The sequence below is a fragment of the Haemorhous mexicanus genome, chromosome 9, assembly GCF_027477595.1.
Source record: "Haemorhous mexicanus isolate bHaeMex1 chromosome 9, bHaeMex1.pri, whole genome shotgun sequence".
Classification (NCBI taxonomy): Eukaryota; Metazoa; Chordata; class Aves; order Passeriformes; family Fringillidae; genus Haemorhous; species Haemorhous mexicanus.
Genome location: NC_082349.1, coordinates 15,817,923 through 15,833,706, shown reverse-complemented (window position 1 = coordinate 15,833,706; position 15,784 = coordinate 15,817,923). Strand labels below are relative to the sequence as shown.

Genomic DNA, 15,784 nt, shown 5'->3' with positions numbered 1-15,784 from the left:
AGGCATTGGAAAGCCCTTTCTAGCATGAATTTCTTTTCCTTTTAACCAAATTATAAACACAATCCATGTACTAAAATGGGGTGTTAAAAAGTGGTGTGGAAAAACAAACACAGAAACCAAACACCTAACACACCACAAAATAAAACATGAACACACATTTTTCATTACCTAGGATATATACAGGCCCTGACTACAAGCATTGTCATACAAGGTCAATATTCAGAAATGAACACAAATATAGTTCAAGATTTAGAGATATACCCATATGCCTGTAAGTTTCTAGTACACTCATGCTATTAGAGCTCGAGTAATTTTTTATTATTATTATTTGAAGATTTTCAATGAAATGCAAGTTTAAAAATACTTCTGAAATGCAGCATGAGTATTTCAAGCCAGGTCATTTTAATAACACTTTTTTTTGTTGCTTTAAAGGTAATTATTTAGCACTCAATCTAGCCTAAATACTGATAAAATCAGGAAAAATTCTCCTCCATCTGTCCGACCACTAGAAATAATAAGGTCAGTCTATTCAAGTATGTATGACAAGCAGGCTTTGTACTGGCATCAGATTTTTTTTTTAGCATCATAATATAAAGATTATATGCCATTAAAAAAATCACTAATTATTAAGATAAAGAAAGCATGCATGAAATGAGAAGGTCGATCACAAAGCAAAAAGTATATATGGACAGCATAAAGTATAGAAAGGATGATAAACAGAGATGGTATTTCTCTTCATAACGATGAAGGTATTTTCCTTCACATTCCTTCAGATGTTTTTGGCACCCCAAGACACCCAAAGTTTTGCCTAGCCTCTGATTGTTTTTGGTTCATGCAAGCTGTATCAAATATTCCTAACAGAAATTTATGGTAAGTCTCTGTGCATATGGGTATATATCTATATGACATTCTGACATTAATGATTCATATTTCCTTTCTACACCATCACCATTATCAAAAGCCAATTCATTGGTCTGGACTGCCTGAAGAATCTGCATCCTTATAACTTCTATTTTTGTCTTGCTGTCCTGAAGCATCTGCTGAGCTGTGGCAAGAAGTTTTCGATCCTATTAAAACAAACAGACAAGATGAAATCAGAAACTTCTTCATGGAACAAGACACACTGAAAGTTTCAAAACACACATAGAAACAAGAACTAAATCTATGCATTTCATTTAGTAAAGCATTAGGCACACTAACCACATTAAGATATTGGTGAAAATTAAGTTAGGACAGAGGCATTGGTTGATTAAAGACTGTAAGCCACTCCCAGGGAAACTGTATGTGTTTCAAGGTGAGTGAAGGAGGCATGATCTAGAAACATTACATGTGTAAATATTTTGTAATCTGATACTAAAGAAAGGAGAAGATATTAAGTGCAAAATACCTCCAAAACCATGTAGAATGTCTCCAATTTACTTTGAGTATGGTAAAAACTCTTGTAATAGACAAATTTGCTAGACTAAGCTTACATAAAAGTAATTGTACTATTTAACCTGAGTTGATTTTCAATACTGAAATGAGACATATGATGTTGCTTACACAGCACAATAAGTCTGCAGTACATTTTGCTGAACAAATGAAAGCTGAACATTTTTTGCATTAATAAATATGTAACAAACAAGGGCTACTTCATTAGCTATTTCATCAGCAATCTAAGTACAGTACAGCACTTTTAAATCTAAATAAACTAAGATAACCAAGCTTCATCTTCAAAAGCAGTATCACAAGAAGCTGTTTAGAAGAGAACATTCCTAAAGATGAACTTTTATAAACTTCCATGGCTGCCACGTGGCTCTACGTTCTGGCAATTACCAGACAGCTTAAAGGTGATCTGACTTGCAGTATGAACAACAACAAAAACAAGGTATAAGAAAACTTAAGGAAATTTAAGGCAGTGTATATTTGTCCTGTCCATGAAGTACTAATCAATCACAGCAGTCAGGGCAGATGTGTACCACCCTTACAACCCAAAGGGTATTTTGGTTAGCTCATTTTGTAGCCACTCTATAACCTCATTAATAAGTTACTTTCCCATGGACATGGTTTGTAATTGTATTTTTTATTTTATAATGAAGTTATCAACTACTTAAGAAGTTAAAAAAAATTAATTCTTCCCTTGCCATAACCAAGAGAAAGAACTGCAGTAAAGCTCAGATCCCAGAGCTGGAAATATTGGCACATGAAGCATACTGTAAGAAAGATCTGTATGCTGAGAAACTGACCTTCACAGAGCTCCTCTATGACCTCGCACCCTGACTTACTACTCACTCAGATATTTTAATGCTGCCCTTTGTTCTGCAGGGTAGATATACCAAGATCTACACATAAAAAGACTTTGGTTTTGTGGAAAGAAATTGTGCCCCCTCTGCATACCATAGTTTCACAAATCTCGAATTAAAGTTTTAGTATTAATCAACATTACAGGGAGATACCACAGATTTCATATTTTAAGATTCCATGTTACTTATCCAATTAATGAATACACTGACTTTCCTAAATCAGTACTTTCTTGAATACAGATGTGAAATTTTGGAATAATCACTGACTCCAGCAGAGTATAGGATTTAAGTAACAGATTACAAGTCACTCCAAAATCCTGTATTAAACCTTATCCATGCATCATTCTGATGTATAAATATGCTGGAAGTGTTCCTTTTTCTGTATCTTCACTTTTATCTTATATTTGATCTTGCTGCTCTTGATTACCCCTCACAGTCTCTTACTGGAATGGATTTGCTTGCTCAGGAGCAGCATTAGCCCTTCAGTGTGTTGAGTGGAGGCAATCCAGTGTTACAGAGATATCCTTAGGTTTTAAAGAGACAGAAGATCACATCTTCTGAATCAAAATGTATGTGTAATGCTCAGCAGCTCTCTTAGTGTTGGAGGCTGAATACAAAGTATTTCAGTGCATCTTCTGAGTAGAGAAGAACTGACAGTGCCTGTAAAACTGATCCGCAAAGCTGTCATGGGATCTCAGAGAACCTACGCACATCCAAGGAAAGGTGATCGTTATCTCAGAAGCGTTCAAGTCCAAATAGGTTGAGCTGAATGTTACTGAAGCAAGTAAAGTACAAAGGGAAAAGCTTCCCATGAGATGATGGGTTTATTAACAGACTGCTTTTTCAGTTTCAGAAAACAGATTATAACCTCCCTCCATTAAATTTAGGTCTCAAAATAATACAACAGATTTGAAAGCATATAGTACACTTGAAGAAAGGTCACAAATGAGTTTAATATGTTTAAAGATGGCCCTATGACTACTTTTTTAAGAATTACTGGATTACTGGGATTAGAGTCAAACTGGGGATTTTATGCCCCTTTTGCCCACCCCATCCAGATGGTTGGATTCCCTTAAATTCTGCTTTTTAAACATAATCAGCATGCTCAAGGCTACAGTTCAAACTTGCCAAAAAACTCACTACTGAGCAGGAAAAAACAAGAGAATGAATACCCACCATTTCCATCCTGTTTGCTGAAGTAGCTGGCAGTGCTTTTGTGCTTTGCAGCTTGCTCTCTCCAGCCCAGTTACTATATAGTCCCAATGTGGTAGGCTCATTTAAGCATTTACCAATCGCAAATACAAGATTCAATCATAGATTTTAATTACATACCTCAATCTAAAGCAAACCAGAATTTATCTTCTCTACCTAGTCTGATCAAAGCCTGCTAACAATGTCTAATATTACAGCCTGAGTGTTTAGTTAAGTTTTTCAGCCTGTTATAAGGTTACTTACCAAGGGTTTATTAGAAACCTAATTCATGTATGTCTTTTGATCCATTTGGGTCAGCTAATTATTAGTTTTAAGTGTACCTGATGTTAAGTACATGGCCCCAGAGAATGTAGACTACAAGGGTTTCCAGGAGCTGAGGGACTGTGGTGGATGGACAGCATTCCCAGGACCTTAGTCATAATGTGCACTCCAGCTATTTCTTCTATTTGCCCCCAGCTAGTATGTTACAGGTCACTTTAAGATAAGGCTGCCTGGGACAGAAGGAACTTGATGGCACCTCTGGTCCATTGAGTCTAAACTCATTTTCTGGGAGAGAGCAGTGCTCCCTGCTATTTTTTCAAGGTATAAGGAAGCCATACAGTAGGCAGACACAAAGTGATCTACCTCTCCACCAACACCTAGCCCAAATTCAGTCAAAAACATGAAGTTCCTTCCAACAATTTATAGTTAAAATCAGTTCTAATGTAATTCTCAGATTCCTACTCTTCTAGCCAAACACTTCCTTTTAGTAAGTTGACTGATAGGTGCGGCCTCAGCTAAGGTCTTAAAACATTTTGATTTTACTTACTACTGTCTGGACACAAAAACATCTAACCAAGCTACTACACAGTATTTGTTAGATCTACTCTTGTGTTTCCCCTTAGTCCGGAAATTAATCTCCTTAATGATTTAATAAAAGTACATGAAAAGAACAGTTCATGAGTAATGAATGAAAGGTGAAGGGGAATGTAAGTAGAAGAACTTTCCCTCCCTTTTTTCTCATTTGAGAACTATGACTGCCTCAAAATCAACAAAATGGGTTGCTTTGGTTTTTTTTTTTTTTTTTTTTTTTTTTTTGTTAGTTTCTGGATTTAGTTTTGTTAACTTTTTAAATTTTGTTTTGTTTTCTTTCACTTCAAAGTTTTGGATTGTCTTCCACTTGAGTTAAGGGATCCTTAGAATATGATGAATTTTATTACACAGAAAAGACTACGTAATAAGTCAAACCCATTTAGAAGTTAGCAAACACTTTCCCTCCACCTCCTTGGAAAAATTCTGGTGCTATCAAGAGAGACTGAGTGCAAGTATTTAAAATTCAAATATAATAGTAAGTGTAGCTTTATTTTTAATTTCACTTTATTCTATCAGTTGCTACCTCTAGACTACCACACTTTCATAAAAAGAAATTATTTCAATGTGTATTTTATGTATATGTGTATCAATGGAGGTTATGACATCTTCTCAGAATACTACACACATTCTGTTGAAGCATTTGGCACAGATCTTTTTACTGCTAACTACAACTAGATGACAAGTTCAGAATATACTTGGCAATACTGCCTTTGTTGTAATTATCACCTATGTTACAATGTTAAACTAATGGATCTTTTTTTTTTAGTGGAGCTGGAAAAAACACCAGTCAGTCCCACCAAGCTTTGCTGCAAAGTGAATCCCACATGGTCAAAGATTACTAGATGTACTAAATTTAGTAAGCCGGATTTATTATTTAGGTTGAACTGCATCTGTACAAACTGATAAAACAATCACTTCAGTGGGTATCAAACCACAACAAAAAATGGTATAGTAATTTGTAGCAGATTTGATGTAACTGTTTAACAAAAATATAGCCCAAACTAAAAATACTGAAGCTGCATACTGTTTACACATTGTACAGTCACATTACAGCAATGTGAAAACCCACGTTCAATCAATGATCTTTAAGCATTCCAAAGCCTTACCTTTGAAGAGCCATTTGAGTACATCTGTATCATATTTTCTGCTCCCTGTTTTACCTTCAGTTCTATATCCAACTGCTTCTTTAAGGCCATCAATCTGTTGTTTGTGGAAAACCGAGGATCACTATTTGGAGTATCAGGAGTGCTAGGACAATCTGTGAATTAAAGGTAAGGTATAAGCATGTAGAAAAAAATCAGGAAGAAAACACCCAAACCATTCCCCCCAAACCCATCTTACACTCTATTCTATGAAGTTACAGATTGAACAGAACTGGAACATCATACTTGAGAATTAAGTGACCCTCCTGTCCAGAGCTACTTTGCAACAGCACTGCAAATGCGCCTTACCATGAAAAGCCTCCCGAGAGCCCTGTGACTCCTACACGTGTCCTAATTCACATGAATCACTTCCGGCAGTGGGCAAACAGGCAGGTTTGCAGCTAAGCCTATTTTTATTTCAAAGGAGATTTAAATCTTCTAGAATGTCTTGAGTCAATTAAACAATGCAGTTTTCCTTTAAGCCCTGTTATACTCCCGAGAGATACTAATGAGCACCGTCTGAATACAGCTCTTGATAGATCCTCATCCATTTTAGTGTGAATACTGCAGACACTGTTTATGTCAAAATTAAGAACAGATAAAAATAAGTGTTTATCTTATTCTAAAGCTGAATGTTTTCTGCTCTGCAGTCATAACAAAAATCTAGGATAACTGGAAATATAGGCAGATAGGTTACTGAACAACTGACAGATCTATGCGAAGGAGAAAGCTTTTTCTCTTGACAGTATTACTGTGTTTGGGTCTCCCTCTTGTTGGATTAATTTCATGGAATGCAAGTTTGTTTTATCAATTAAATGATAAAGTCAAACTCCTTAACTTTTCATAACCAGTCTACTATATAACTTCATATTTCAGCTTCTGCAACACGAACTGTTAGTAAACTGAAAATAAGTGGCCACTGGACTATTTTCAACACACCTGTCCTTAGAGCTAACTATCTTCCTTAGCAGTCCCAATGACTTCCAACCTTTGGGTAAAAGAGAACAAATTATTTCCACCATAATAATTTAAAAAAAAAAATATTTCTTCTACCCCAACAATACCTGAGAGAATACCTTCTCTATGGACAAATGGTACTGGTTTCCTGGAAGACAGTATTTACTAAATTCAAACAGTAGAATCTTTTTTCCAGTTGTAATAATCTTCCTTGTATTAAAACTAGGATGAGGAATTCTGAAATCCTCAATTACCAGAAAACACAGGCAGTGCACTAGTAACTTACGTATTTTTACTTATGAGGTGTCAAGGGGAAATGTCTTATCTGCCTTTTCGTATTTTTTCTGTAAAAGCTTCTGATAACTATTTCTGGAGATTCAATACATTTTGTTTCCAAGTTTGCTGGGTAATTTCCTCCTAAATTGCAATCTTTGCCAAGGCTACATACAGATTTCAAGTAAGGAGTTTTAATTTCCTCTGCTACTAATTCACTCTTCACTTCAAGCCACTTACAAGTCTCTTACTGCATCCTCACTACTTAAAGGTAGCACAGAAAACACCAGATTTTTAAAAAAAAAACCTGCATTATTTCTCAGCTGGTTTTTCATTGATCCTCTCCTCAATGTTTTGGCTTGGTTCCTCTGTGGAACCGCACTTGAACAGCTTTACCTTAAATCTGTTATTAGTAAAAGAAAGATTAACAAAATGCTTTCCTATCACTTATGTCTTCAGTTTCAAGTCATCCTCATCTAATAAACTATTCAAAATGAGAACAAACATGAACTTGAAAGTCACAGTGTCAAGTCTCCTTGTAAAGTAGATTCATCATATAAATGAATATTTACCAACTTTAGATATATGATGCAAGCCTCTACCACATAGATCCCAGCCCTCTGATGATCCCTGTGAAGGCTGTGGGGCTCCTGAAGTCTGTTTTCACAGCTTTTAAAGATGTACACAAGCAGCCTTTCTTTGCATTAAAACAACACACAAGTTGCAAGTTAAGGACTAATTAGAGATACCATGTTTCAGGCTGCCCACACAGCTGTTATTATCTGCCTTTGCATGTCTCTGCTGTGAAGGTGTAACCACACCACTTACCTGGGTCATTTCAAGAGCTGGTCTGTACTTGTGGGTGTAGCCTACCCTCTATTACTTGGTTAAAATTGTTGTACTATATGCTTTGTTAGTAACTAGTAGCAAAGGAAACTTTTCTGCAAGAGGGACTAATTGCTAGGAAGAAGTAATTTTTTGCCTTCAGGCATAATGGCTGCTCACTAAACTCCCAAATATGGAACAACATGCTTCTTAACATATTATCTTAAAAAAAAAAAATTATCAATAGCTTTTCAGAGATGCTTTCCAAGGGACTCCTTCTACCATCCCCCCAACCAATCTCCCCATTACTACTCAGTAAGCAGCTCGAGGCAGCTTCTTATAGAATTCAGATTAATTTTTAAATCAGCCAGACAAACCGGTTCTATTGCAGAAAGCGTTGACAGTCTCAGCAGCAACACTACAAGCTACATCTGTATTAGCTGTTTCCTTTTCTCTGTTCTGGAAGGTTGTTATGATTTTGCATGGCTAGTTATCTCAGATTTATTTATGTAAAGCACTTTACAGAGGGGGTCAAATCTCCTCTGAAAGCATTTAGTTATCTTCATAGTACAAATAAGTAATAAATTCTTCCAGGTCATTGCAATCAATAGAATTTATGTATACTCCTCTTGTTAAGCAAGAGCTAAGTACTAATACCAAATTGATATTTCACACAAAGTAAGGACTGGGGAACATAAGAGATTCTCCAGTTTGCCCCATTTGTTGGTTAATAAGGGCAGTAGAAACCTGCCATTTTGGATACATTCAAGTACAGCTTTGCATCAGACAGCAAGGGCTTTGCTGGGGTACAGGTTCAGGCTCCTAGGCCCAAATCTTCTTGCAGTGAGTATAGAGTGAAGTAACAGATACATTTCAAGTGAACTCAACTTCAAGCAAATTGGCATCTTATTATACTGAACAACTATGAATGCTGTCGCTTAACACCAGTGAGTTTTGTGCAACTTGTTGGCATATATCCAGGTTGCTGGAAGAGCTGCAGTGCTGCTTCCCCAGCACCTGAAATATCCTGTTTTCATAAAAATATACTCAACAGACTTAAATAAGTTAAGAGGGATAATTTTTTATTTAATATTTGGATTACATGAGGACAATGGCAGTTGTCAGTCTGAAATGATTATCTGAACTGTGATCTTTGCTCTTCTGAAAACCTTTTCAGTTTGAGTTTGTACAGTACTCACCAGCAAAAACTTCTTGCTTCTAAATTGCCTTTTACCCATGACTGCCATCTACGTCATATTTATAAAGAGTGGTTACATAACTCTACTCTTCTGAGACTGCTGCTCATTCCTTTGGGATCTCCAAAGATGCTACATATAGATGCTACATATACTATTTCTTCAGTGAGCTCAGTGTGAAATCGAGGATCCCACATAACTTTCTGAATTTGGGCTCCCAGATGGTACTGCAGTGTGCTGCTTAAGTACTCAATTAGCAGCAAGTACCCTTTGGTAAATGGTTAATTTTAATCTTATTTGAGGATATTTAATTGCAGTTAGCCTCATCAGTGTCATACCCAACAGAAATACCTGCAATGCATTCAGGCATTGCAGAAGGGAAGAAGAAAGATGCATTGTCAGGTTTTTCTCAGGGAGTCAGAAGGTTGGATCAGCACTTGAACTAAGTCATCAGTAGGTCCAAGGCAGCACTGGACATTCTGCACTCAGAAAACATCCAGTGCTGACCTTCTGGAAACTTCTGAAGTTCAACTGAATTTCCACTAGGCAACAGCTACTTTTAACTACTAAAAAAGTGACAGGAGGCTGTTTCAAATTGCATCAATAATATTATCTTACATTAAGGCTCCCAAAAGTTGTCATGAAATTCCAGTGGATATGAGTTTGTAGGCAGAGTCTGCTGTCTAAAAAGTCACTACCTATTATCAGTTTGGTTGCTACCTCTACCAGTTTCCAGTAATTGGTCTTATGTGGACACTCTGGTGTCCAACAGATTAACCTAGTCATACAAACAGCCAGCTAACCATAGTCTTAAACAAAATAATTTATTTTCTTTGCAATGCCTACAGCCAAATTTGATGTAAAGTGGATAGCTTCCACTTTAGGAATTAGGAGGTTGGAAGAAAAGGCATTAACTTGTCTTTGAGTTAATTTTGTCCATGTTTTATCCAGTTTTATCAATTCGCTCAAAGGTTTTCCTATCACTGCACTTCTCTATCCCCCTTAACTTCAGCTCTCTGAAATGGGCCAATTTGCCAATTTATAGATTTTCTGTGTATTAGCTATATGTCTAATTAAATCAGTAACGTGCTGTAGGTAAGTTATTTCAGTCTCTTACTCCTCCCTGAGTCATATTAGAGACCACAATCTGTACTGCTGCTTTTGACACAAACACAAATCCACCAATTTAATCTCTGCTATTGTATAGAAATATGTTTTCTAGACACAAAATTTCTTCATCTCTGAAAGAGAAGTAATCATCCCTGTGGGACATATTACATCTCTCAGACTTCCAGCAATAATGGTCGCTAGGCTTGTCCTACTCATTTTATGTTGCTGGATTCTGCTTCACTTTAAAGTGTTGACCTACAAATTTTAAAATTCTGCATCCTTGTATGACTAATACACTGCACAACAAGGGCAGACTTGGGTACAAAGTCCCACTCCTAAAACAAACTTAGATTCATCAGCAATCCCTATAAGGTAAAGTACACCTATGTTGTACTAAAAGTTGTTTCTGAATCACATACCCACTGTCAAATCTACCCTCACATGCTGTAATAAAGCTGTTTGACAAACTGCACTTTCTGGTTAAAGTTTAGTACCAGTTCTTCAAATAATTGTGAGTTTTCAGCTCTAGGCAAACTACCACAAAAACATCTAAACTTGCTTGGAATAGAATGTTATTAAAACAGATTTTTCTACAGTAGATTTGTTAACGCTACATTTAACGATTTCAACACATATTGATTACACTGTGCTGATTACAAAGCAGTTACACTAAAAATTAGTGGCTTGTTAAAAAGTAATACAAGCTACTGCTTGAAACCATAAGAAACAGAAGGAATCACAACAGCCTGTGCAGCATTTCTCAGCTCTATATTGGGAGCACTTTACAAATATATGTTCACACCCACTTTCCAGATACAGGAACACAGGAAGATTAAATGACTGTTCTAAGTTATCAAAATGGTCTTTCAACCAGTCAACAGAACAGTCAAAAAATCTTTAGAGTTCAGGCCTGACAAGTCAAAAGGATCAGCTCAATGAATCTCAATCCTGACTTTGCTACTTAGAACCTGAAAAAACCTATCCAGTTTATTCTGTTATAGAGGGGAAACCACAGGGCATTAATACTGAAATGTATTAAAGTACACAAAGAGAAGACACACCTTGACTCCTATAGCTGTTGAACCCTCTTTACCTTATTTTCAGCATTCATGATCTGCACAGTCTAAAAATTTCCCATATATTTCCATCTCTTTTAAATAACTTGTTACTAAGTGACCAGAAGAAGGTCAAACGCAAGCTTAAGTGAAAAGCAGTAACTATGACTAAAGATAACCTCTGGAAACAATGCACTTTTTGGGGAGCTCCCCTATTCACCAGTAAATGGTTATTAAATTCACTGCCTATTTTAGCAAAAGCAAGAGTTCCCTAAGTGAGGTATCTTATGTCAGATGGCAGTCACCTTTAGGGTTATGTATCTATGGACTTCCTCAATATCATGTGTGTGTATACATATATCCTCATGCACACACAGTTGGCATGTCACAACTTTTATATTACCAACTTTATTTTGCAAAGGCCAAGCTCACCAATACCTTAAGTCAAGCCTAAGGCTTCATTATTAAAAATCAAAATATCACCAAGATGACTTGCAGCCATTTGTCTCAAGACAGACAACATTTACTGATAGTGCTCCCCCTCCATGTACTACTGACCACGAATGAGGAAGGAGACAAGCACTTAAACTGCAAGGCAAGCATTACAAAAAACTCAAGCACTTCAACTTCAGAGGGCAGGTGCTTCCAAATCTTTTATCTAAAAAGAGGTATTAACAGAATTAAAGATTTGTTTGGTTTTTTCCCCCCTCATCAAGATTATGCAAAATATTATATTTAAATGGGTCTTGCATGGGAATACTTGATGTGATATTTTACAGAGGATATAAAGATCTCAACTTTCAAGTTGAAATTGAAAAACTTGAATTTTCAAGTTTTTTCTTGCATATTTCCATGATTAAGACTGTACAATCTATCTACCACTAACACCTAGAACAGAATGGAATTTAAAAACACAGTCCTAAGAAATTTAGCACACATCAAAAGCATGTAGAAGCACATAAGATCAACCATGATCTTTTATCCTTTGAATCCCTCCTGCATTTCCCAAGACATGCACAATGACAATATTACCCATTAACTCATTATGATAAGGCTTTTAAAAATGCTACACTGGAAGGAAGCATTCCGACAAGAGCATTTCTGTGCTCATCCACTTTTCAAGTTCTACTGCTAGATGAATTCTGCAAATTATGTCTGCACAGATTTTTAATATTTGGTCTATACACAGTTTGTATACAATTCTTTTTCTGTTCCACTCTTCCTGTTCCTTTAAAAGCCAGTCCTGTCATCACTGAAGCAGATTTTCATAAACCTTAGCTGACATGGAACAGAATGCTTCATGCCTACCAAAATGCCCAATGGCTATCTGGAAGCATACATGATTGTATTCATTTCCATTTCATGCTGCAGCAACCACTTAGCTCACTAGCTCCAGCTGTGTCCCTGCCCCACCTCTTGTATCCTCACAGAGATAAAATGCAAAAAAGAATCCAGCACAGGCCACCACAGACACCTGAACACCTCTGCAGTGTGTCACTGGGCCAGACCACGAACTGCGGACATCACCCGCCTCTATTTCCTAAATTCTCACTGTAACCAACCTTTCATCCATCACAAGGATGATGCAGACTTTTATTCTACAGCCTAAGCTTCCTTAGGCTTGGCATTCACTTCACACGAATCTTCGATGGCTTGTGCACACTATTAACATTTTGCCAAGAAGAGTCTGTGCAATGTGAAATCACCAGGCTGGCAGTATCTCCCAGGCCATTCCACAAAGCTGAAAGAGCACTGTTTACTTTCACAACATTCCATCTTAAAATGCCAATCCTGGTATTTTTTGAAAAATACATTCAAAATTAGTATTGACTCGCTGCTGTGCCACAGAAAATACGAATTAAAACCATCAACTACAACCATTCAGTGAAAACAATTTCAAATTGTCTTTAAAATAGCAGCTTTGCTGTGGAAAAGGCTGAAGAATAAATAAATTGTAAGAAATGTCACTGTAAGAAATGTTTGATAAGTTAAATAACAGCACAACTGAAAAACATTTTCTAAGTTAAGACTTAAGTTTAAAAAACCAAAAACTAACAAAGATTTTAAGTATAAATGCTGTAATTTCTCCTGCATTGAATAAAAAGGTGCATCAATGCTGATATCTACAGTGTAATTCAGAGAAAGTCACTGGAAGAGCTCATGAAATTTGCTTTCACACAGAGAAAAGTTACTAGGAAACATTACAGTGACTGAGAAAATATTTTAGTATGCTAAGAACTGAAAGGGAAGAACTCATAATCCATAAAAGACACTGTTCCCTAGAAAGGAATTTAAAACTCAAACATACTGGATACTGATTTGTGAGTCAAAACAAAGACACATACATAAGTAACAAGCTCACCAGCTATGGATTTGCTCAGTCACAAAGCAATTTTTTTCAAGTGAAATGGGGAGAGCTTATCTCAGCTATAAAGAAAAAGTGATTTCACAGTAATGCATGGTACCTGCAACATCTTCGAGATCTGTTACAACAATGTGTGCATTTAGCTCCTGTAACTTATGATGCAAGTCTTCTAACTTCTTATTCGATTTTTTCAAAATGTTGTCCACATATGCCAAGTTCTTTTTATCCGTTGTGACCTTCCTGAGGTTCTCTGCTCCCTCCTTGATTTTAAGTTCCTTTCTTATTTCTCGCTTGATTTGGTCCTTTATTTCATCCAGCTTCTGCTGTACCATTGTATCTGAGAAGTCCAACTTCTGGCCAGTACTCACATTCTCAGAGGTTACAAGGCCTTTGGCATCCCCCTAGGAAGAAAAACAGTAATATAATCACCAGGCAACACTGTTTCTGACAACACACACTTACAGTGCCCAGCACTCAGGTCGCTATAGTTAACCCTGTAAGCCCATTCACTAACTTCAGATTACACTCACGGTGACCTAAAGCAACAATATCACAAGATATCAACAGATTTATTTTAAATTTAGTGCTATCTTTACTATGCCTATTTTTAACACCAAGAGATTTAAATACTTCTGTATTTGTCATGGCTGCTTGCCTAGCAGTTATATGCCTCAGAGCTAATGAGTCATGTTTGTAATTTTATAGATTTAATTTATGTTTTAATAGACAAGATGGATAGACGAAAGAAAACTAACTTCTAATAATTATAATCTATGATGAAATTTTATACATTCTTTATAATAGGTTCCTTTTAAAGATTGTTTAAAAAAATGTAGTGATATTTGGAGTTGTTTAAAGAAATACTGGCATATCTATAAGGATTTGTCAAGTTATTACTGGAAAGACATTTACCAGGTCTTTTTATTTTTTAATCCTTCAAGTAAAGATTTTTCTAAAATTTAAAAATAAGAATTAATTTCTTTAAAAAATAATAATAATTAAAAAACCCAAATCTTACTTTCTTGAGCAGGCAAGCTAGGCTGAAATGAAAAAAAAATACTGAAATGATGGAAGAGGAGTTGGTGTATTAAGGGAGCAGGGGATCAAGAGTCTTCAGACCCCAAGAACACCGGGTGTCATAATCATGCCTACTATACAGTCACATATCATTGAGGAGTAAAAGCACAAAGGGCACATTATAGAACCTACACCAGTGAAGTTCACATACAATTAATTACATATGTGACAAGATTTACATATGTGACAAGATCTGTGTGCCTTAGGCACAGACCCTGGACAATGAGCAGGCATTAGGTCCTACCCAAAAAATTCCAGCTAGAGGTAAATGAGTGAAGATCAAAGAAAGATTCTCCCGAACTTGAATTTGATCCCACCCTAACTCAGAATTTATTTAATAAATGTCTGGCCTGATTGCATGTAACCACCCAAAATACCAAAATTCCACCAAACTTTCTTAAACACTATGATGAAGTTGCCTTGACTTCTGAAAAATGGGGTGAACAAAAAGGCATTTTTTGGCATAATTGAAATGTTGAAAGTTTTTGTCATAAAATCAGTTATCATCACAGTAAAAAGTAGAAGAAAACATTTGGGAGGGAGTTCACAGAGCACAGCATCAGCCTAATAAACTGAAGAATGTCCAGAACACAAAACCACTAGAGATCCTCTATAGTAACTTGGTTTTCAAAATAATTTGGATCAGGAAGGTTGTGCCTGGGCCCTACATGTCCACAGATAATGTTGGTCAAACTGTTTCAATCCGTGCATATTCCAGCAATCCTGCCTTCCATAAGCAAGATGCAATCTACTAGTCCTCAACTGTAATTTCCCAAGTCTCCTGAATCTCTCATTAAAATTTTTCAACCCACAGATTCTACTTTTAGTACAAAGAGTTAACAACTCAAAGATTCTTAAATATTCAAAGTAGTCAGAACTGCCATCTTGCCACAGAATTTGACTATCAGTAAAAAAGAGAACAAGTAAGCAATTTGGAAATGACAAACCGAGTAGGAAATGAAAGGGAAAAAAACCATGCAAATTTAGTTCAAGTGCACTTGTGAGTGCTTTTCTGTCAGTGCAGATTAAAATAAATAATTATGCCTCTGTAGAGAGGCTATTAATAGCTGTACTGGGAAGTACATGGCATTGTTTCCATATATAGGCACACAAAATAGAATTGATTTAAAAAAAAAAATAGAATAATCAATAGCAATGAGCAACTAGTACAAAGGTTCATGAAATGAAATGAAATGAAGGAAGCCACCCACCACAAGTTGGATGTTTAGTTTTGAGAAAACTGAAACTGAAAATAAATTTATATAACAACTGTATGGCAAACCATTTAAGTAGCAAGTACATCCAAATCAGATTAAGATCTTTGCTTTCCCTATCTTTCTAACACATAAAACTTAAGGATATCAAAAAAAGAGCATCAAGATTAGTATGCTACTACTCAGCTTTTAAAGAAAGAGATAGTAAAAAATGTTTGTGAATA

The 15,784-nt window shown here is 36.1% G+C and overlaps 1 protein-coding gene across 2 annotated transcripts in view; it reads right to left on the bottom strand.

The window, feature by feature from the left end:
* PKN2 (protein kinase N2) overlaps positions 1 to 15,784 on the bottom strand; it is a 55,014-nt gene that overhangs the window by 17,476 nt on the left and 21,754 nt on the right. For both annotated transcript variants that reach the window (XM_059854184.1, XM_059854185.1), the window contains exons 2-4: positions 13,370 to 13,670; positions 5,453 to 5,604; positions 950 to 1,067 (exon numbers count right to left, since the gene is read on the bottom strand). In XM_059854184.1, coding sequence (XP_059710167.1) covers positions 950 to 1,067; positions 5,453 to 5,604; positions 13,370 to 13,670 — 571 coding nt within the window. The remainder of the gene's footprint in view (positions 1 to 949; positions 1,068 to 5,452; positions 5,605 to 13,369; positions 13,671 to 15,784) is intronic.